Consider the following 24102-nt stretch of genomic DNA (forward strand, 5'->3'; position numbering starts at 1 on the left):
AAGCAGGCCTCCAGACTCACAAGTCTCCTACTCCAAAAAACTAAGATTGGAAAACAAAATCTTAGAACAGTGGTTGAAATAGCATTGGTCAACAAGTTCTCAACAATATCAAAAGTAGGATATATCAATCACAAGTAGCTGTCTATGAGGCAAATCAAATACAACACTAAATTAATAAAATAAATAGGGTTTAGACTTACCTTATGAAATTTGAGGAAAATCAAAGCCAAAGGATTAAATTGAAACCACAAAAAAAAAAAAAAAATACTATGTGGTGGATATGTATAACACCCGAATCTCCTCACCACATAGCAAAAACATTCCATAGCACTTCAAAAAATCCTCAACAACATTCTAAAACATTTCAAAATTAATTAAACTATTTTCACTACTGCATATGCACTAAACAATGAGAAAACACACACATCAAGTCCAAATTCACCGAACACCCTTGGTAGAACCACATATAACTTCGTAGCCACTACGAACTGTACCTCGTCAGTGATGGGGGTCGGGTTTCATTGGCTAATGGACGCCCGTGTAGGCGACTCAGCCTTGTTTGAATTGGACTAAAAACCCCTAATAAAACCTAAACCATAAACCATCAAACCCAAAAGTCAAACCCTATCACCTACTAAACTCTAAACCCTAAACACTAATTCCATAACATAGTACCTTAAACCCTACGCCATAATTCCAGACCCTAAACCCAAAAAACCCTAGAGCTTAAAAACACAAAACCCCCAAAACCTTAAAAACCCTAAACCCTATCACCTACTAAACTCTAAACCCTAAACACTAATTCCAGAACTTAATACCTTAAAATCCCTAAACCCTAAACCCTACACCCTAATTCCATACCCTAAACCCAAAAAACCAAAGAGCTTAAAAACACAACCCCCAAAACCTTATAAACCCTAAACCCCCTAAACCTTAAAAACCCTAATCCCTAAAATACCGTAAATCCTTAACCATAAACCCTAAACCCTAATTACAGGACCCTTAAATATCGAGCACCAAACCCTAAAAATAATCCCTAACATGAATCAAGAATTTAGACACTAAACCGTAACCCTAAATCCCACAATTATGCACAAATAACCCCCAATTACGCATTGAAAATAAATTTAAATCAAATAAAACACTAATTTAATGAAAAAAATAGGGTTTAGGCATACCTTCTAAAATTTGGGGAAAACCAAAGCCGAAGGGTGAAATAGATGCCGAATGGGGAAATCGATGCCTAATCGAAGTAGAAATTAAGCAATTGATGCTCAAATGTCTAAAATCGAAGAAAATCGCAATGGAAATGGGGAAATCGAACGAAATCGAAAGGTATTTTCGAGGGATAGGAGAATAGCCAGAGAGAGAAGGGAGTGGGAGGCCGAAAGGGAGAAGAGAGGGAGAAGATAGAGAAGAAAGGGAGGTCGGGAGGGATAAGAGAGAGAGAAGCGAGAGAGAGCGAGTTCGAGAGAAGAGAGGGAGTCACGGAGACGAGAGAGGGGGTGTGAGAGAGAGGGCGAGGCCGAGAGAAAACCGAGAGATGAGGCTAGAGACGAGAGGGAGTTGAGACGGTGGCCGGAGATGAAAATCCGATTGATTTTATGACAGCAGAATGTCGGGGGCGCAGGGAGACGAGAGAGGGAGAACGGGGAGAGAGGAAGAAAAAATGAGAAATGACGACGCGTGAGGGGGGTGCGAGGAGAGATAGGTAAAAAAGCCAGCGTCGCACGTCCGTCAACTCAAAGAAGATCAAACAAGGCCTTCTTCGAGATGAAGGAAATTAAACCGTGGAGATGAAGGACCCCTTCATACCCCGCATCGAGATGAAGCTTCATCTGCGCTCCACTAACGACTTCAAGTGTTGAAGGGCGTTATGCGGTTGAAGATCATCTCGTCCTTCAAGTTGACTAACCCCCCGCCCCCTAAGAGAAGTTCACACTATTTCACTTGTCTTTCTTTCTACATAAAGCCACAGTGAGGGGACATTAGAAGCCTGAATGCTCACTTATTGTGGAACAGCTTCCAATGATGGGGAGCTACTTTGGCAATCTGGGTGGTGATGATGATTGACAATACAGAGTGAAATTTTTTCAATTCTTTGAGGGGATGAGAAGCTTTGTTTTTGCCTCAGTGGAGACGCACCGAACCATTAATGGACAGGTAACCTATTTTTGGAGTAGGACATGATGCACCTCCAATCTTATGTGGAGAAGTATACATGGATATTAAATAAGAAATGTGACCGTACTAAATAAGACTTTCTCTCTCTCTCTCTCTTTGGAATCTAAATTTCTAAGATTATGACATTGTGATACTCATATGTTCATGTATGGAATTAAATATAATTTTTAATTTGAAAGATATGTTTGTTTTTGTGACTGATTGTATTGTGGAATAACCGTATTTGGTACTTCTCTTTTCGTATGTTATATGGTTAAATTGGAGCATAAGGATACATGAAATCAAGAATTCTTTCTAGAAAATTCCTTATCAAATCATGAACCGAAGGCTAAGTCTTTATCGTATGCTTTGAAATAAAGCAAAGGAGCATATTAAGAAATTTTTTATTCTTCTTTCCACCTTAGCATCCTGCATTGGGATTTTTTTACCCTAAGTGCTCATTCATGGAAAAAGGGGGAATTTCATTGCTAAATTCAAATTGATTGCACTGAAAGTAATTATAAATAAGAAGAGAAATTGATCAACTACTGAACCAATTTTTTTTTATAATGGCTTACAATCAAACTTTTACATTGCTAATCCATTCCCATGAAGTCCTTGCCTTGGGATTAAAAGTTTCATTATGAGTAGCCAAACAACATCTACAATATAGAGCCACAAGAGACTCAATTACAACACCAACAGAAACACTTTCGACTTATGGTCAACAACTTCTAGGTACATGCACTTAAACCCAATTAAGGGATTTTTATAGCTTCTAGTCAGCTTATACAAGTTTTGATTGGTTACATGCAAGGATAGCTTACTTTTCTATTCAAAGCAGGGGTGACATTGAATCTAGCCGGTTCGCGAGCGACTTGAGCTCGGCTTGGTTCCGGTTCGGTTCGATTCGATTTACCTGGATTTCAAACCGAGTTCAAGATCCAGGATAAGGCTCGTTTAAGTTAACGAGCCGAGCTCGACCGAACTATGGTTTGGTTCGAAAGCTCACGAGTGGCCCAGGACTCGGAACTCGGGAGAAGAGCGCCACAGGAGCAGGGGTTTCATCCTCTCTTCCATTTCGTCTCTGGCAGTGGCAGCACACTTTTCTCTCAGGAATCAAGCATTAGGGATCATAAACATTGTTCATCAAGCAACAATTCATAGAAAATGGAGGGGTTTTGGTCTTCTTACCCCTCATTCTCCCTCTTCGATTCCTCACTCTCTATCTCAGTCGTCTTCTATACCCTCATCTGCGATTTCTTCATCTCTTATCTTCTTCCTCTTCAATTTATTCGTCTGAAGTTCTTCCTTGCCGACGAAAGTGACGGTTCGATAGAAAGAGGTTAGTTGTTTTATCTTAACCTTCTATTTTTTTTTCTTCGCCGACCTAACACTTGATTTTTTTTTCATTTTTATCTTATGTATTCCATTATTTATCTTTGATCGGACAAAAGCCTCCTGTTGATGCTGTTTGAGGAGCTCCTTCCTACTCATTTCTCAAAGATAATGACTCTCGCCTCTTAGCCTCTTGATTTTTATGTTTTTAGCTACCGTCCTATTGTGTTTTCCGTTTTAATTATTTTGTATTAATATTTTAACTCACCACCTCCCTCTCGCTCCTTAGATTCGACATTGTGAGTGTTTCATTCAACCTTTTCCCAACAAACTAAAAGGTTCGGAGAGCTCTTTCTTGAATCGTATTGTTTGAAGCTTAGATCCATCAAGACTTCTGTAAGAAACTCTCCATTCTGTCCAATTTTTCCTTTTATTCCTATAGTTTTGACTCTACCTTCTCTGAAATTTTCTAAAGTCGGTATCAAACCCATGAACTTTCTACATTAACCCCATGAAATCCTATTACTCTTTCTGTGAAAAGAAGACTAAGAGAAAAAGTGAGATTGAGAAGAAAGAAGAGGTAAAGGAGAAGTGTGTGTGTGTGAAAGAGAGAGAGAGAGAGAGAGAGAGAGAGAGAGAGAGGGATCTGTGAGAGAGAAATCAGAAAGGTGGATCGAGCATAATGAAATCTCTTTCCCTAATTCACAATTAAAATATAGTAACTACAATGAACTAAAATACCCTAGACTTACTCACTTAAAGGTAAAAACAATCATTGAAAAATAAATCATCCAGAAATAACAAAATAATAACTACTTGATATGATTTTTTTAGAGATATAAGAATGTTAAAGGCCAAGGGTATTTGGCTAATTTAATTTTAGGATATTGTGTTATGAAGTTATAGTTAATGTAGAAACATCCCTAAGGAGGTACATACAAGTTCCTACTTGAACAGTTTTGATAATCTTGTTTTGTCTTTTCCTGTCAATATCATTGAAGTGTTCCCCATAGAACTGTTAATCTTCATAGGCATTGTTCTCCTTATTGCTGATAAGTATCTTAGATTATGTGTAGGATCTTTGTTGCTTGGATTGATTTTTTTCTTTATGTTTTTAATTTGTAATTTTTTTGTAGAAGTACGAATGTCAACACCTTTAATTTGTACTTTTTTTTTGTAGAAGTAAGAGTATTTTTGTATCTGACAATAATAAGTTTTTTTTTTTTTTGTCATAGGTGGAGATTTTGCTCATACGGGGACTTAGTATATTGTTTTCTAGCGTGAAGCGAAAGAGTTATAGTTTATAAATTTATAATGGATTTATAGTTTTATTTGGGTGATTGTAAATTGATATTGATATTTCATTTTATTTTTTTGTGTTTGATTATTGTATGGAGTTTATTTATAATATTATGCAGTGTGTGGAGTGTTTAGACAATTTTATGGAGTATATGGAGTGTATAGAAAGTTTTACTAAGGGTTTATGGAGTGTATAAAAAATTTTATGCAGGTATTATGCACATAGGTTCTACCCAATTTTAAGTAGAGGTCATGCCCAATTTTATGTAAGATGTATGCATAATTTTATATACAATTTATTTTACATGTATTTTTTGAAAAATTTTAAATGTATGTTGGAACTCAAACTCGAGACATGTTATTTTTTGTAAAGTTTTAAATGTATGTTGAAGGTCGAACTCGGCTCGAGCTCGGTTAAAATTATTGGGCTCGAGCTCAATAACAATTTTAGGATTGAGGTTGGGCTCGGCTCGAGCTCAAGTTCGAAATATTTAAATTAAGTTCGGCTTGAACATAAGCTGGTTCGGGTTCGGCTCAGCTCGACTCGATGCCACCCCTACCTCCTGTTACACAAATATGACATTCAAGTATGAATAATTGACTGCTCCAATCCTAGGGTGAATCTACCATCAATTTAAACAATAGTACTAATTTAGATTTTGAAATGAAGGCACTTAAAAGCTTAAAAATGTAGGCAACATGAGAAGATTTTCAAAGTTGTCAATTGATATGAAAATTAGAGCCTAAATGATATGATCATAAAGTATCAACCTTCTATAATCAAAAACCAAGTACGCAAATTAGATCTTAAATCAATTCTCATAAATAATATTTCAATGAGAAACTTTGTTGAAAGTACGTCGTCTTTACTTTTAATGGCACTAGCACTTTGAGAAAATACTTGGGAGTACTTGGAAGCTTAGGAATTCATGTACATAGGCATAACATGAAGTTTGGGTCAAGTTTGATATATATAGAATATTTTCCAATGTTAAAAAAATAGTCATTATGAGTGGATAAGTTTTTTTTAGCACTTTGTCACATAGGTGAAAATAAGCTCCAGAAATAATAAAAAATTAATCAATAAATCCTATTTTTTGTTGTTGAACATATTGGTAGGTGATTTACAAAATTTGGAGACCTATAGCCCTCTAAATCTGTCTCTGACATTCTAAAAAATTGAGTTTCTATAGTAAGGGTCCAAAGTTAGAACCAAGGTTTCAAATCTAATCCTTCCACCCTTTGGCTTGACTCCTTAAACTTCTACTTCTTATAAGGCTCAAATCCATCATTTGTGCCAAAAAAAAATTATGACTCGAGTTTGCATTATTTTTATTATTTTTCACCTAGATGGGGTCAAATCCACCCATGGGTACGACTTCTACCGTGTGTGTCTCCAATACAAGGTTCAAATCCACTTTTAATTTCAAAAGTTTCAATAAGTATGGTTTGTATACTTTTTCCCTTTTTATAAGAGTCGGATAAAGAATAAAAAGACACATACTAAGATAACGAATACCGATTACCTTTACCTTTCCTGACACCCTTCTTGAGTGCAATAGGAAGACGTAGATCATTACCTCCTGGATCTTGACACGAAGTAGAATCATGGTCCGGTGAGAGAGTCGACAATGATACTTCTTTTCAGCATTTATATACCAGTAAGGTTTCTTGATGGTGATAGTTTGTGATGGTTCAACGAGCTCATCAATTGGTACAGGGATAACCGGTGTCAGTTCAGGTGAGACAACATGATCAAAAGCTAAAGATACAAATGAAAAGAACGGTACATCCTCAAAGAAAGTAATATCAGTAGATGTAAATATTTTTCTACTAGATGAGCAAAAATATTTGTACCCTTTCTGTGTGCGAGAATATCCCAAAAATACACACTTAACTACTCGGGAAGATAACTTATCCCTAAATACACGAACAAAACAAACACATCCAAACATGCGGGGAGAAATAGTAAATAATGGCGAGGATGGCAAAAGATCATGCATAGGAATTTTTTCTTCTAACACAAAGGAAGGCATTCTATTAACCAAGGAATAGGTTTTAAGAACAGCATCACACCAATAAAGCTTGGGCACATGCATATGTATCATAATTGTCCTAGCTACCTCTAGTAAATGTGATGCTTACGTTCAGCTACGCCATTTTGTTGAGGGTAAAAACACACGATGTATGATGAATAATTCCATGTTCTTGACAAAAGACTTGGAATTTATGACTCATGAACTCGAGGCCATTATCAGTACCTAAGATATGAAATGCAGCAATAAACTAATTCATAACTTGAAAAATATTCTAAATAAGGTAGTTTCCTCCTTCAATTGGTGCCAACTTAGTAATCAAAGAAGACACATTTCCTTGCCTTTTTTCTTAAAATATATAGGCAAGGCAACTTTGACAAATAAATCAAGAAAAGTTTTTGAAAATAAGATGATCTTCTAAAGATTTTTCATATATTTTTAGTTAAAAATAGAAAATTTCCAAGGGTAGATCATGAGATATTTTCCTGATATTGTTGATCAAAAATACCAACTCAAAAAGTTAAGCAAAAAATTCGGCTTAAATCCGGATCTTCACATGCAACAGTATACCAGAATAACCATTGATTCTTCCAATGTGATTATCTCCTTAAATATAGATCAAATTGATATGAAATTTTCTCCTTCTAAAACTAGATTTAAATATATTTCAACCAAATGTAACTTCTCTTCATATAATATACTTATTTTTTAGACTCTGTAATCTGGCATAACTAAGTACTCTTTCTTATTTGGCCAATATGACCAATGACTCTTCAAAGATTGATATCTTCATCTAAAAAACAGAATGAGAATTGGTAGAATAGTTAAGAAAATAGGCTTATAGATTTTTCATTTGATATATGTTTCTCCATGTAAAATTTTTCTTCTCCTTGACCTTTGTTGCTTCAGACGTCGATTTCTCTTTCAAGAAAAATATGATTTCAACGAATCCTTTCGAGTTGGAAACTAAACTCAACGATATATATTTTTCTATATGAAACATAAGGTAAGACAGTTAAAAAACCAATGAAAAACATAAATTGGGAAAGAAGACTAAAGGAAAAACGAGAAACTCCTCTTGTTTCTTTTTTATTTTTCTTCTTCTCCTTCTTCCTCCCTTTCTTCTCCATCTTTTTCTCCATCTTCTTCTCCTTTTACATCTCAGATCATTGCCCACTCTGATACCAAGTTAAAACTTAGGATTCCAAAATGTATAATCACAGTAGAAGAAGAAGAAGAGTTGTGGAGAGAAGGTTTTAGGAGGAGAAGAGGAAAAGTGACGAATTTGGAGAAAAGAAGAGGAATATTAGGGTAATAGACTTGTCAAACCCTCCCCCCCCCCCCCCCCCCCCCCCCCCCCCCCCCTTAAGTTGTATTTATAGATATCAAAAGTAATAATATTACAAGAATACTCTTCACCCTATTAAGAGTGAATAAGAGACATTAATCATAAATTAATCACATCATTGTTATCTTTATGAGTTGACTCTTTACTTACCATCATGCCACAACAATGTGGACCTATAAGCCTTCTCCTTGGTATGTGGACTTGAGCCCATCTTCTACACACTTGGACGTGTGGGCCTTCCTTAGTTGTGTGGGTTTGGCCTATCTTCCAACACTCTCCCTCAAGCTGGGGGTGAGAGAACATCATAAATGCCCAGGTTGCTGTAAATGATATATAAGATATTCCCATATAAAATGGTAGTCCATCATATCTTCCAACACTAGTTTGCCTACTCCTTGAACAAGAAAGGTAGAACCATATGCAAGATTAACATATTTGATACACATGGACTAATTTAAATTAAAAAAATGACAACATATCTAGCATGTGTTTGGAGGCTCCTGAGTCAAGAACACAGGATGGTGATGAGTGAACATGATAAGTTGCCATACCAGAGCCAACACTGGTAGAATTAGGAACTGGGATGGGAGCAAGAGCTACATATGTTGAGGTCAAAGCAAAAGCGATTTGGGTCATGCGTTGAGCAATCTATTGTTGTTGTTGTATCAATTATTATATTTCATCTGGAGCACCCGATGTAATCGACATACAAGAATCTAAACTCTCACTTCCACTATCAGAAGTTGTTTATCTAGCCCATGTAGACTTCCCAAACTTAACCCAACATATGTCAGAATAATGATTATTTCTACCACAATGAACACACTTCCTTTCTCACTTACCATCACCATGTCCTCTACCTTTGTCTGGGCCCTCTCTGCCTCGGCCTCTACCTCTAGAGGAATCTGTAGGGGCTGATGTAATATTGGAAGCATTAAGAACAATGACTTCTATTATCTTACCTCTTTTACTTGTTCCAGGTACAATAGTCTTCTCAGCCTTCATAATCTTATTAAAAATGGTTGATCGAGTAGGGATTTCATCTGAAGCTAACACCTGGGCTTTAATAACATCAAATTCAGCATCTAAACCATCCAATTTTTTTGTAACAAACTGCTGACTTTTCTTGTTTTCTCAACTCGTTTTTATCTATAGTAAACATATGATATATATTGATCTTTTGACATATGCCAAGGAATGCATTATAATATTCTGTAACAGTTCAATTTTCTCTTTTCAACCTAAAATAATTTGTATACAGCTCATAAACTTGAGAGAGATTGTTATTTTGTGCATATAAAGATTCTAGAGACAACCACAAAGCATTTGTCGTCCCACAGTTCATTGCTTGATTTCTAAGAGTAGAAACAATACTATTGATAATCCAAGTAATAACCTGACTGTCCCCTACCTCCCAATCATCATCTGGAGGCACTGAAGGATCATCTTAGATAAACTCCAACTTCTTTCTACCCTTAAGATACATTTTGATAGACTTAGCCCAACTAAGATAATTAGGCCCTGTCAATTTTTTAAAGTAATCATGATGGTATCCTTTCTATCAAACCCAAAATTTACTCTAGCCAAGGCATAAACTTCTCCTATCGTAGCCATAATACTGATATTTGATTACAGAATAACCAATTTAAGTTTCTAGACAATTTCCAGATTTATCACCAAGGTGGGCCCCACACAAAATTAGGGTTAGGACATAAAAACAGGAGATGCTCACTTCAACAATCTAATAACCATCAATTCATAACTATTCCAACCAATATCATGCAAAAATAGTAGCAATCAGGGCTGACATCATCAATTGGGTGATGACATAGGTATCCAACACTAGGTTGGGTGACGCGAATCTCAAAAAACCCAATAGGGCAATCAATGTATAGAAAATCTTTCAATGATTCATAAAGACCGGTAACCCTAAGGTTATGGCAGAGAAAAGAAGAAAAAAGTTTAACTTTGATGAACCAACATCAAAACCCTGTAGTTTTTCTCCTTTCAGCAGGTTGTCCTCTTAAAAAATGAGAAAAATCTGCAATAGAATGCTCCCAATAACGATATACTACTCTAATAGTATGTACAAATCAAGACTTAGGTGAAGGAAGCGGACAATTGAGAGAAAAGGGAGAAAAGAGAAGAAAAAATTTCTAAAGATCCTGAAAGACCTCGTTGGGAACTGTGCACAAACTCTCATACTTCTTAAATAGGTGTTTTGAGTTTCAAATTACAAAAATACCCCTATACACTTACTAAATCTTAATCTCCTTATATCTCCCTAATGACACATCCTATGTACATGAAAATTTAACCACTAATATAATTGAATATGCCGAGCAATATTACATAAAGAAAACTAACCATTGAAATGGTAGAATGACAAAAATACCCATGGATATATTTTCTAACATATTGCATTTGTCAATATTCTTGACCATTTTCGTACTGCATTTACTTTTTCTTCTTTTGGTAATAAAGATGGAACCTCACGGTTTGAAGCAAGTTTTGTAGTTCTTCAGCTTCTTCCTTGCCAAAATCTCAGCACCAAAATTTCCTTTACCAGATTAGGATACCATCAATTTGCTGGGCACCTTAATTTTTCATTATGCGCCTCACATTTTTGGAACTGAGGATCTTCATGTCAAACTCTGTTTACATACAATTAATCAAATCTTCTAATTTGGCTCCCACTTGGTCTTTGCAATGCATAAAATGTTGTTCAAGTCTAGAGTTTATTTGTAATTTGAATCCATTCAATAAAACCAGATTTTGTTTTAAAAAATAAATTTGCACGTTCTACATGCTTCTAACGGCTTATCGGTCATATAACATCATGTTTATGTAGCTAACATCCTTGTCGCATCTAACGGCAGTTGTTTAACGAACTTAAAAGATCTACAAGTCGGTATGGTTAACGGTTTAGCGAAAATACTTGGTGCCAGTGGTGTATCCCCACTATCCTGGAAGCTGGTTTCATGGTGTCTTTAAGGGAGACGACACAGCAGGAAGATATCGGGTAATTAGTCCAATAATATAGGCCATAATTATTGGAGTTGTGTTACTAATCACATCATTAGCAGCACTAAAACTTGGCCATGTTCTTAAAACAATATAAATGATATATTTTAAGCCACATGTTATATCCTGAGACACTTAATTCAGTGGAATAAAGGCAGCAAAAAACCAGAAGAAAATGGAACAGACTTGCAAAGGAAAGCTTATTCCCAACTAGTATTTCATTAACACATACAATTGTAACATAGTAGGTTTATTTCTCCCACGGTGGTACCAAAAATGGTGCATGAAGCATGCATTTTGGGCAACAGCCAACATCTTCCATTTGGGTTACGCTGGAGAAGAAGGAGAGGGAAACCAGAGAGAGAGATCTAGAGAAAAGAAAAACAAGAATCACTAGAAAAAAAGAGATGGATCCAAGTCAAGAAAAAGTTGATGTCACAAAGGCCTCTCTCTCCTTTTGATTTTCTGAGGGCTAACAAGTCTAGAAGGAAGTCATAACTGCTCTCTACTGACCTTCCTAGACTATCTACAGAGTTTTCACCAAAGGGAGTCTCTGTAGAGAAGAAGATGTATGATGAGGATTAAACTTCATTACACTGGATCTGCTGAACTTCAGGTCGATGATTTGGGCCTCCATCGTTATGCTCGGTGCACCGAGGAGAATTTTGATTATCTTCTCCAATTTCTTTGTCATTTTCATTCTCTTGAGCTTCAATAGGATGCACCTCAGCAGTACCAGCAGTGCTTAATCGGATCATATTGTTGACATGTTCAGGCAGTTTCTCCTCCAATATGAGCTTCTTTCTATCCTTGTAGATGATATACAAAATCATTTGGATGACGCCAAAGGTGAACCCAATAACATTAGGTAGCTGTTGTACCGAAAAAAAAGGAAAATTGTCAATTACTAGTCAACTTAAATATAATAAACACTGATTATGTATATAAGGTAATTAACCAGAAGAAGAACTTACTGCTATGTAATGATCTTTCAGGAAAAGACCATAGAAAAACCACATCACAGCGCTTAAAGTGAGGAAGAAGGAGAGGGTAAACGGCATAAACTCGACGCTCTTTGTGCGAATGACAAGCCTCTGGAAATTGCAAAAAGTGGAAGTATTAAGATCACACAGTTTTTCTAATTAAAACTGCAAATTTCATGTTTGAAGCTCACCATGATGCTGAGAGGAGCTGCAAAGACGGACACCGAGAAGGCCACACAGACCCATCCAAGAACTCGAACACGGTGTGACCCTTTTGCTAGAAAGAGAGTGAGGGTAAGAATCAAGCTGAAAACTCCTATATTCAACAGCAACAGCAATTTGACAGTGAAGATCTGCAGGTCCAATCGTAAACAATCGTTTAAGTGTTACGAAACCTGTGAAGCAACGGTAAATAAGATATAGTAAATGTTGAAATAAGAAGAACAAGAAACAAGAAGTACCCTAGCCTTTCTGGGTGCATAAACGAGGTAGACCACAACGTACAGGGTCTCTATGACACATCCGACAGTGTTGATGGTGATAAGAAGGTAAGCATTGGCCTTAACAAAAGCATAGTAAATCCATAGCATGGCACTGAACAGAGCAACTACATAAGGAACTGATTGAAATCCCTCGGTCGATTTCTTCTTGTAAACTCTATAAAACGTGGGTCTGCGGTAAAATAAACTTCCATTAGTAAGGACCTTGAAACCAGTATCAACAAACTAACATTCAAAGAAAGAAAGAAAAAAAATTGAGATTTAGACAGATTTCTTACAGTGGGGCAAGGTACACCATGAATGACACCAAATTACCTGGAGGATAAGAAAAGAAATGATCAGAAACGGCAATAATTTTTAGAAATTATTTAGAGAATTTTTAATGAACAATTAAAAGAGAAAAGACAAAGAAGGAAATGTGGAAGATGACTGTCATCCATGATATTTGCCGTCCTTCTCCGCATGTAGCTTGCTTTAAGGCGAGTTCACTAAACAGCAAGAAAATACAAAACCCAGCTTATTATGCTAACAGACTCATGTCCTAACAGGAAAGCCTGAAGAGATGGAGCAGTTAAAAATACACAAAATCTCAACCCCATTCACAACAAACCTTTAAAGCGAAAAGAATAAGAACAAATAAAAGAGACGAAGAAACAGAAAGTCGCTGCATGATCTGGTTTTTGGTTAGCTTTCTACTTCAAAGTAGGTGCAGTGTGGTCATGTTATTAATGGCCAACAAGCAGCAGAACCAGAAACCAAAACAAAAGATGAAAAAAACAATATGCAACAAACCAAGAAGCGCTGAATGCTCCGGCCAAAAGCCTCGAATTTCAATTGAATGAAGCCAGATGAAGAAAACACAAGTCTTCAACGAAGAAACCGTAGTGTTCAAAGCTCAACCAAGTTGATGCAAAACATAAATTGAATAATAAAAAAAACAGAAAGAAAGAAAGAGAAAACAAGCGAGGCTATTCTCTCCGGAGCTAGCTCTCTCTACCTAAGAGACCAAAGATGAAAGTCCCCGGGCTATGGATAGCGAAGATGGCCATCTTTCTCTTTGAACTGTCTCTATGCAAGAAGGATAAAATCCGAAGCAGTAGTATGTAAGTAGCTAGGACTGCAGAATCTCTCTTAGAGAGACGTCTCTCTCTCTCTCCAAGACGCTAGCGGGGTCTCTTTTGTTCTTCTCTCCTGGTGAAAGGAGAAGAAAGAAAGGAGGAGAGCTGCCAATGAGTAGGTCGCATGTGTGGGTTGGGTGAAGAGATGAAGGGTGAAGAGCGAGAATATATAGGGGAAGAGAGGGGGGGGGGGGGGGGGGGGGGGGGGGGGGGGGTCCTTTAATTTGTTGTTTTCCTCATAGTAGGAGCATGAAGAGGTGGCATACGATCATCGTTCCCCAACCGAACAGGTGGTGGTGGTGGAGTTGCTCTGGGGTTTTACGTTACCGCTTGTGGGAAGGGAAAGGAGAGAAGGAAGGAGTGAAGGGACTTTCACGTGAACTCAGAAATGGCCTCCAGCCGTTTCTATTTTAGAACAGAAACACACACGGCTTCTCACTTTCGTTTCATCTCCACGTCAGTCCTCTTGTCTCCACTCAAACCAATCTCTCATCCCTCCTTTCTCTCTCTAACTCCGGTCTCCCTCTTTCTCTCTGTTCTTTTTCTCTCTAGTCAACTAAATCTTTTACAGGAAGAATATCACTCTCTCTCTCTCTCTCTCTCTCCTCTTCCTGAATATCCTGACTGAAAGCCGGAGGACAGGAAAGATATGCTAAATGAAGCAAAGAACCTTGATTAAATAATTGAATTTCATGTTCTTAAGGCAGAAGAAGAAGACCTGTGCAGCTCTTCTTGACTTTCTCCGGTGGCAATGTGTGATCCTGGTTGAGTTTAAGATTAGATAATGTTTCAGTGTCACCATTAATCAAAACATAATCATCACAGCAAAATTGGGTACTTTTTTAGGGTCAGTGATCAGGTAATCAAAACCTGATTTTTGCAGAAAAGTTAGATGTTATCTCATTATCAGTAATTACACTTAGCCATTCAATAACTTCAAGGCTCTTAAAATGGGGAACTATATACCAAGGTTTGCTGAAATTGCTTGTAGCAGAAGCAGATATGAAAATTGTGATGATTATTACTGTTTCTCTCTTAATTATCAAACTGGGTGGTCCCATTTTGCCATTAGATCAGGTGCAAATGTAGGTGAATACTGATTTTCCGAAACCAAGCACTGAATTTTCTTTGACTTGAGCAAAACCATTTAATACAGATTTGATAAAACAAGGCATTGAAAGCCTAATGGAAGAAATCTCTTCTTCTCATAATTCTTCTTAAACATTAAACATCAGAATTTTCAAAACCTGAACTGCCTATGAGAGGAACCACCTTTGACTGCTTTAATCAAAAAAAATTTAATCTCATTCCCCAAATCATCCAAAAAAAACATGCTCTTCTCGGTCGCCCCTTGTCTGTTCATGGCGCCTGCACGTATGACTCCCTTGAGTTCAAAGCTCTCTCTCCCTTTTCTCAGTTTGTTATTTCAATCTCCCTTGTCTTCAAGCGTTAAAAGACTCGATAGCTTCCCTCGACCGACTCGTTTGCTGGCGTTAATCCATGGCCTTTATAGCTGCACGAATGACTTTCTTGTTTCTGAAGCATTTGCTTTTGCCGTTATAAAAGAGAATGAGACAAGAGGCATGAGAATCCGTTGTTCTTGGTATTTATTATCATGCGCTGCCATTTTCTTATCTTTGCGTTGATGCCAATGGAAAGTACGAGAAACCCAGATGGAAAGAATGTTGATTTCATAATTCTTAGTTCTGTAAATGTGACTGCTGTCATGGTTCTTGCAGGTGGACAGGTAGGGTTCTCCCCCAATGGGAGATGAACAAGTATGGTGCTTTCATGGAGGTAGATCAGGCTTCTCTTGATTCTAAAAGAATATAAATCTTAGAGATATGAGGCATTTGTATCTATTTCTATGTAGTTAAAAGCTACATGTCATTTATCTTGAAAGGTTTTCTATTAAAAAAAAATACGTTTTTAATAATAATATGAGTGCCTTTTGATTCTCTTATGAACTTTCCTTTACAATATGAGCTTCTTTTCTACTTCTTTTATAGTAAAAAAAGAAAATTTTATTTATTAAAGTGAAAATTAACAACTCTCCACCGTCTTCAAGAAGGCAAAAGAGGGAAATATCTCCTCAAGTTAGTTTTATGGGCCAGAGTTCATCATCTTGGTGCCATCACTTTGTAGAATTAGCTAAGGAAAGCAGGTGAGAAAGAGTCCTAGTCTTTGATGCAATTAGGAGTTACAACTAGACATCATCAAAACCATCTCTCTTTCTCTCTCTCTAGATCTCTCCCACTGTATGTCTTACGTAAGAACATGAAAAAACAGTCCACCTTGAAAGGAGCAAAATGGTTGTGATTTCGTGCATGAATGGAGATACCAAGTTAAGAAGGAGGAGAATATAATATCCATGAACCCTGTAGCCTTAAAGCACTGTGAAAGCCATATTTTGACTATGGAATCAATATGTTTCAAGTGGATATCAAAGAAAAAGGTTAAGTTTCAGGACCCACATTGTCCTAGGAACTGGAACCCTTTTCATGTTATGTGAAACCCAAAAGAGTTATAGATGAACTACCTCATTTTCAAGGGTCAAGCTTTTTAGGGTTATTCACTTGATACTATGGAGGATATCACGACTCCATCAGAGAAGACTTCATGGGTCAGGGGACCATCAGTGCCACTATGTGCAACTCTCTGTCAAAGTAGACCCAATAAGACTTCAAAACAAGGAAGAGGCTGCTCACCTTTCTCCTCTCTAAGTAAAGAATGCTCAGTGATATTGGAACTACAGATAGTTTTGTAAAGAATACTGTTGCTGAAACCCTATATTCCTCACTAAACTGGAGCAAGCAGTAGTGCAGGATACCACCAAGTTCTTGTAGCTAAACCAAGTAAGGAAACAGTTATCCACTCCACAATCCATTGAATAATCTCTTAGAGTTGGACCATTAGGTATCATCTACTCGGGCTTAAGTACCAAGATTCGGCAGCTTTCCACCGTACTGGCTCGAATCGCCTAATGCTGATAATGATCTCGAACAACTTGCAAATAGATTGGTTTTACCCTCACCTTTACACTCTTAGAAGAAACAATTGATGAGACTTTCTAGGGTTGACTCCCTGCTGCTGAAGCCAAATGACATTGAGGAAGGAATCTCAACCTAATATTCCCTCTAATAGAGTGACCAACTGTAACTGACTCAGCTCGGACAGTAAGTGCACCACCATCCAAGCACCTTTAACCACAGGCCAACTAGCCAGATTGTACTCAAGTGTACACAATGCTTGAAAGATCTTTGTTGCTAAAGCTTCTCACCTCCTTACTGTTTAATGCTAATGCCAAAAAGGCATCTCATGGACTGAGTGCTTTAGGGAAGATTCTTGGCCATTCTGGGTCTTGCTGCAACTTTCTTCATGTAGAGGCATGGCAGTCCCCTTTCCAAGTCAAATCCATGATGAATTTGCACTCTTTTGGTAGACTGGTTGAACTCTGGTGGTGAGAGTGACTCAAGGAGTAGTGCAAAACAGCCAAGCTCATGCAACTAAGCCAACTACATGCAAATTGTAGCTCCATGAAAGGGACTTTGGTTTTTAAGAATTGGGTTTTATAGTTTTGGATCTCTAGATCAAGAATTTGTCCATACTTCCCGCAATAAAAGTAGGCTTTTGCCTGCACTTTTTGCTTTGGATCTGGGTTTATCATGATTCCTTCTTGCTGCACCCTTTCCTACCCTTCACTGATGCTTAAAAATCCTATACAACTTCCGAAGTGGCAAGGGAATGGTGGAATTCCATGGCAATTAACCCCTCCCACTCTCTCATGTATCCACAAGAAAAGAGTTCGATGGCTGGAATCACATTCGAGATTTGACCAAGCAATTCTTTCTTGCTTGACCCTGGATCAAGAACAAAGTTTAGTGAGAAGACACTTGATCTTACCAACGATTCAAGGAAGAAGATATTTAATTTTAAATGTTTCTGTTGTTTCAGTAAAAATAAAGTGAGGGAATGGATTAACGAGATGGGGACAAAGTTGAAAATCTAATTTTGTTAGATTTAAATGAAGAAGGGTGACAGATGGGTCAGTTTTTCCTCTATCTAACCCCCACCAGACCTGTTATTGTTTTTTTTTTTCTGCTATGGATCTTGTGTTGGGTTAGAGACTTTTAAAAGTATTATTATGAGCAGGGTTTTGTGACTCGGGATCGGGATCCAACTCGGCATCACCCGATCCCAATTCGGCTCGGGCAAGTTAGATCAACTTGCCCGAGTTGGCTGGCCGAATCGCTTATATCTTTCTAAAGGGCCACTCCGCTAAAAAAAAAAAAATTAATTAAAAAAATAAAAAAAATAAAACTAAAATATTCATTATAGTATATAATATGTTATATATATTACATAAATTTAATATATTGTGACTCTGTCATAACTCATGACTAAGTACTTGTTTGGCTGGAATAGAAGAGTCGAATCATTCCCTACAACTCGAACCGTTTAGCTCAAAATTTATTCCAACTCATGCAAGGCATGACTTAACTCAATGTGGTTGATCCGATTCAATTGTATCCTATATGATTTTGATACCTGACTCTCCAAATCTTCTACTCGACTCAGTTAAATAACCTTCTAAAAAGTAGAAAGAGTTGGAAGGGATTCTACCTCAAGCCCCAAACAAAAGAGTCAACCAACTCGCTATGACTCAACTTGTCTAACACAAAATCTGATACAACATTATGAATAAACACACCCTTCAATGTACAAATATTATTATTAGATATTTAATGTTCTAAAATTTATTACTTTAGGACTTATCAATTTTTATTTCTACTACTTATTGATTATTATTTTCTATTATTATTATTAGCATTATTACATATAAATTTAAGAGCCTTATCCATCATAAATGTCTAAGTAAAACATCTTAATATATGAATTAATTAAATTGACATTATTTTGTCAAATTATTTAACAAATATATTAATTATATGTTCATAGTTGACACATAAAATAAGCACCGACATAATTTGCTCTTCCTTATTCATTTAGCTAGGTTAATTATTTTAATTGTTCATTATTACTTAAATTTATTTTATTTATATATATTTATAATCTAATATTTAATAATAATAATAATAATAATTTTTAATAATTAACACATTATTTTTTTATATTATCATTATTATTACATATTTAATTTCATTATATTTATTATTTTTTATAATAAATTATTATTACTAAATTTTATTGGTTATTATTTCCTAGAATCATTGATAAAAATAATCTATTTATATATATTTTTAATATATTTTTAATAACTAACACATTAATGTTTGATATTATCATTATTATTATATATTTAATTTCATTATATTTATTAGTTATTATAATAAATTATTATTACTAAAATTTATTGATTATTATTTCCTAGAATCAATTGATAAAAATTAATATATTTATATATATATAATCTAATATTTAATAATAATAATAATGTATTTTTAAAAAATTAGCACATTAATGTTTGATATTATCATTATTATTACATATTTAATATCATTATATTTATTACTTATTATTACTTAAATTTTATTGATTATTATGTCCTAGAATCGATTAATAAATATAACAATAGTACAAATTATTGTTTCCACTAATCTATAATCATTAATGTCATTATATTTATTTGTTATTATAATCAATTGTAGGATTTATTGATTATTATTTTCTGTTTTCGATTATATATAACAATAATACAGATTATTGATTCATCTAAATCGATCATCATATGCTTATATCTTCATTACTTAACAATTATTTGCCTATAGTCTTCTTCAAAAAAAAAAAAAATTATGTAAAACCATTGGTTGAAATTTCTGTAAAATTGTGACCTAATAGCCATTTAATGAAATGGTTTACCTAAGTTATATGGGTAATGTCAAAAGATTAATTGTATTTCCCTAAGTTAGTTACCTTAAGATTAAGAAAAAATATGTTTTTCTTAATTACATTTCAACGAAGGGAGGAGATCAACGAATACTGGAAGAAGAGTTTGAATGAGTAGAGGCTGGAGGAGGAGATCTGGCATCAACAATGGAGGAGGACGGTTCGGGTTGTGGTTACCGGTGCCCAAGCGACGTCGGGAGGGTAGCTCCGCCCGCAAATCCAACAACAAAGATAGAAATCGAGGGGAGGAAAAAGGAAGAAAATCGCCGGAAGAGGCGGTCCGCTCCCGCCCCATGTTGCTGAAAAAGACGGAATCTGGCGCGGAATGCGGTAACGGAGGAGGCTCGGGAACGGTCGGGGACGGTTTATACTGGGGGCCAGCCAATTCAGATCGGGCAAGTAAACCGCAACTCGCGCAAACTCCAGTCCCGACCCGCTCGAGTCTCATTTTTCAGGTATTCAGAACGATTTGTCCCTCGGGAACTGACCCGCTATGGGCTCAGTCGAGTTGACCTGCCGAAAACCGTGATTATGAGTCATCCCGAATCTCCTTTCATTGGGTTGGTCTAATCTCTAAACCCGGTTTCATTTCTTTCCGGTCAACGTGAGGCACATCGCATCTCGGATTGTGCGTGTCCAGGTATCTAGTAGCTCAGGGCCATCAGGACTTTCTGTTCGGCTTTCAGAAACTACCTCACCTGCACGCGGCTCAATTGTTGGGTGAACAGTGAAGACGGTCGTCTGATCGGCTTCTCCATATTCCTCCTCCGATGGCTGCCGTTTCTCTATCTTCTTCTCGAATTTATGCTTATACCTCCTCCTCTTCCTCTTCTTCTTCTCCTCTTCACCCTTCTATGTTACCCATCTTTGTACTCAAATCTTCCTTGACAATCAAATGTAATCCCCATCTTCGAGCTTCAAGGAGAATATCTAACTATACCCAGGTAACATTTTAGCTTCACGTCTCATTTCTCTGTTGTTTCATGCTCTCTAAACTAGTGAAAAAGGAAATTGGTCCCTTTCTTTCTTTGATTTGCAGAGCAAGAGAGCCATTTGAATTTCCTCTCAATTCTTACCCAGGAAGCAACGATTGTACCCAGGCACCGTGTCTGGGGTGGTGTCAATTTCGACGATGATGATGATGATTCTGATGATGAACATGATGATGATCGGAGCTTGGATCTTCTCGTACGGTTTATCCAGAACGTGTTCAGAAAGGTTTCTCGACGGGCTAGGAAGGCCGTCCGGTCGGTTCTGCCTATCGCTATCTCTCCCAAACTGGTCCGTACAGCTGGTGTTGTAACTTCTAACCGTTACTCCTCCTTTGAACAGTAACTGAAACTTTTGATGGTAATGTTACTTTATGTCTAAAGCTGCATCTGCAAGCTAAAAGCTATGTATTGTGGCTTTTTGTGCTCGTCTTTGAATGAGAAATACGAAATGCTTCTTGCTTCCGTGTCTTTGAATTCTTTCTGGTAAATCTACGTTTCTATTCATATCTGTTGGATAATTTATTTATTTTCTCTAGATGATCTGTTTTTTATTTTTTATTTTGTTTCTGGCAACTATTTACCAATTATATTTGTTGAATCATATCAAGGGCTGTTATTCTCAATATGTTGACCATAAAAGATAGCATCTTTGTAGTTAAGAGTCGTTTCGATGGTATATATTCTGTAGAGTTAGGGATGACTGGAGTGAACACATTCAAACAGAATTCTTTGATTAGAAAGTTTTAGCAAGTTCATATTTTAGAAGGTTGTAGTTGGCTAAAGTTCAAATTCTGTTACAAGGGCCAGAAAGAAGGACTAAAAGCTTAATTCTTCTGTATTCCATGGATTCGTTATAATGAAAAGAAAATTAAAACAGTAAGCAAAGAAAAAAATATTGTAGGAAGTGTAATTTGAGGATCAAATGTGATTTTTTTTTAGTTTGCCAAGAAAAGTCTTTTCCTTTCAGAAGTTTACTTTGTTTCAGTGTTGGTGTCACAGAAGGCATGTACCCGAAAACATCTCTGCCCCTTGTAGAAATAAACGACTGGAGTAATTTGATTGTGGATGCAGCCTAAAATTAGCAGCATATAAGTTTTCTTTTCTAGAAATCCGATGCTGGACTTCTTATTGAAGAGAGTGTCAAAAACCAATGTAATAAAACAACCCAAATATTTTTTTCTATTCTTCTCTTGTAATATATATTTTATGGTTAACCGACTAATACAAATTACCTTTTTATCAAATTAGCTTTTGTTTAAACTATTTGAGTAATCAAATATGTTTTTTGGAAATTGTGTAGGATAAACATCCTGCAAAACTGTGAGACTTTAACCAAGGCCTAACATAAGAAACGGCCACATGGCCATTGGGCCAAAGACTCAATCCAGCATTTTGACAATTTTCTTGGTCTAAATGTTTGAGTAACATGTCAGAGCCTGTCAAAGCTGATTGCTGTATTCTTAATTTGTTGATGTGGTTCTTTACTAAATGAGATTGCATCAATTTGTTGTGACAATGATTTTAGATCAAATCCCTTCCATAAATTTTTTTCTTGTCCGTTTTACGTTAAGAAAATTCTACCTTTATGGCTATTGTTAATGGTTGGGAATATTGTCAAGTGAATGAGCCTCATGCTGATTGGATGCGCAATTCTCCAAAACTCAATGGGATGACATTCATTGCATTATGATACATAACAAAATAGCACTTTACCAGTGCAGAGAATGGATGTATTAATGACATTTTCCTTTTCTTGGCACTCCAATCAACTAGCCAATTGCTTCTGTTAATAACATTTCCTCTTTAAATTACTAACTCTTGAGATTCTCTCAGCAATTTTTTGTTCTGATAAAATAAATCCTTTTTCTTTGTATTTTTTTGGTTGGATACAGGTGCGGTTTTCTGTCAATGGGGTCCTTATTTTGACATTTTTGTGGGTTTTGAAGGCTTTCTTGGAGGTAAATATTTATCCATTGGCCATTTAAATTTTGGCAGAAAGGGCTGAATTTGCAATGTTATATTACTTTATCACCAATCTTGCTTTTTACTTTGTATCCAAATGTCATTGAGTTTTAAAATCTAAAGGTTGAGTTCATCCAATCATATTCATAGTATGGCTAATATCTCAAAGACAGTAGTTACTACAACATCTATTTGTCGTATTCCATTCAAAAGAGAGCAGAAAATTAGACTGCAAGTAGTAAATCAGCCCCAGATGGGATGACACCTACTCATTGTGAGCGTCAGAAAGAAAATTTTTGTAGGGGAACTCAATTCCACATGCTTTAAGTGGGTGCTCACCTTAATTCATTACCATACGTACATCTCACCTGAGGGATCTCAGTAAAATTAGGCTTGTAAGAGGTATCTTTTGTTATAAAAAATATGTTATGCTTGCTTTTGTATGTCTGGTGAATTCTTTCAAATATGCAAGGACAGACCCTCCAAACAGAGAAAATTCCTCCACTTCTTTGAAATAAAGTGAACGCTTCTGATGATGTAAGAGGGAACTACCTGTTAAAAAAAGACATCTATACTTTTCCAATTTTGAGGGACAAACAAATACAATCACCAGCAAGATTCTACTTCAAAACTTCTGCTTAAGTTGCCTGCACATGTTTTTCCTGTACTCCTGAGATCAACTTAGTTTAGGGAAAGTATCAACAATTATCTGTGGTTTACATGATTATACAGTAGTTAGATCATATCAGATTGTGTTCTTCCATGGATCTGGATGGATATCCGGTGTCACATCTCTCGCTTTTTATCTCATTGACATTGACAGGTCATCTGCACACTTGGGAGCATAGTTTTTGTGAGCATCTTGCTTATCCGTGGAGTTTGGACTGGGATTAATTACTTTCAAGAAAACCGCTATAACAATTCAAATGGTGGGTTTGACAATGAGAGCGGTGCTTGGACTTCTGCTCAACCTGCTACTTGATTTACGTCTTCACTCTTGCTTGTGACTTTTGTGTGCTAGCCTTCTCGTTCTGGATTCTGTCAGTTGGCATCACCAGAAGATTTGGAAAGATAAGTTGCTAATCTTTGCCCTGTTTGCGAAGGATTCAATACCACCTGTATGTCATGTACAAATCTGGCCTTGACCAGATTGAAACTACATACCCTGCATCTCAACAAAGACATCTAGCTATTGCAGGGAAATCTCTGAACTCGTTTAGCTGGGTGAGGATCCGTTCTTAGGCTTCAAGAGGTGAAATCCTACGGGACTTTCATTTGTTGCAAAGAAAATTACTTCACTATCAGCCTTACTCCTTAGTGTTCTATTTATTTTGAGAATCTATGAAATCTTAGTTGAAACAGTGACCAAGTGATCCGACTCGGAACTAATAAAATCGTGTGGTCCATTGGTCCTAGTTGTTGACTTGGATAT

The 24102-nt window shown here is 36.4% G+C and overlaps 2 protein-coding genes across 2 annotated transcripts; one reads left to right on the forward strand and one right to left on the reverse strand.

The window, feature by feature from the left end:
• Positions 1-11375: 11375 nt before the first annotated feature.
• On the reverse strand, positions 11376-14007 carry LOC137964618 (bidirectional sugar transporter SWEET14-like). Its single transcript, XM_068811371.1, has 6 exons — positions 13689-14007; positions 12970-13006; positions 12653-12863; positions 12383-12544; positions 12183-12302; positions 11376-12080 (listed from the first exon to the last, which is right to left on the reverse strand). The coding sequence occupies exons 1-6, from the start codon at positions 13738-13740 to the stop codon at positions 11790-11792; spliced, it is 873 nt and encodes a 290-aa protein (XP_068667472.1). The 5' UTR covers positions 13741-14007; the 3' UTR covers positions 11376-11789.
• A 6356-nt stretch (positions 14008-20363) lies between these two features.
• LOC137964624 (protein SHORT HYPOCOTYL IN WHITE LIGHT 1) lies at positions 20364-24035 on the forward strand. Its single transcript, XM_068811374.1, has 4 exons — positions 20364-20660; positions 20797-20997; positions 22601-22666; positions 23494-24035. Exons 1-4 carry the CDS (start codon positions 20487-20489, stop codon positions 23650-23652), a joined length of 600 nt encoding a protein of 199 aa, XP_068667475.1. The 5' UTR covers positions 20364-20486; the 3' UTR covers positions 23653-24035.
• Positions 24036-24102: the final 67 nt, after the last annotated feature.

Source organism: Aristolochia californica, unplaced genomic scaffold (genome assembly GCF_029961685.1).
Source record: "Aristolochia californica isolate CCGP_79_NKW_82.1479 unplaced genomic scaffold, dmAriCali1.0.hap1 SCAF_1, whole genome shotgun sequence".
Taxonomy (NCBI): domain Eukaryota; kingdom Viridiplantae; phylum Streptophyta; class Magnoliopsida; order Piperales; family Aristolochiaceae; genus Aristolochia; species Aristolochia californica.

What these genes read in the sequence shown, in the direction of transcription:
- LOC137964624 (XM_068811374.1), top strand. Translation starts at nt 20,487, where the DNA reads ATGGCTGCCGTTTCTCTATCTTCTTCTCGAATTTATGCTTATACCTCC. An exon ending in TCGCTATCTCTCCCAAACTG is followed by an intron (nt 20,998 to 22,600) that starts GTCCGTACAGCT and finishes GGTTGGATACAG; the next exon opens with GTGCGGTTTTCTGTCAATGG. An exon ending in TTTTGAAGGCTTTCTTGGAG is followed by an intron (nt 22,667 to 23,493) that starts GTAAATATTTAT and finishes TGACATTGACAG; the next exon opens with GTCATCTGCACACTTGGGAG.
- LOC137964618 (XM_068811371.1), bottom strand. Translation starts at nt 13,740, where the DNA reads ATGGCCATCTTCGCTATCCATAGCCCGGGGACTTTCATCTTTGGTCTC. An exon ending in TTTCATCTTTGGTCTCTTAG is followed by an intron (nt 13,007 to 13,688) that starts GTAGAGAGAGCT and finishes CTTATCCTCCAG; the next exon opens with GTAATTTGGTGTCATTCATG. An exon ending in ATGCACCCAGAAAGGCTAGG is followed by an intron (nt 12,545 to 12,652) that starts GTACTTCTTGTT and finishes TTGGACCTGCAG; the next exon opens with ATCTTCACTGTCAAATTGCT.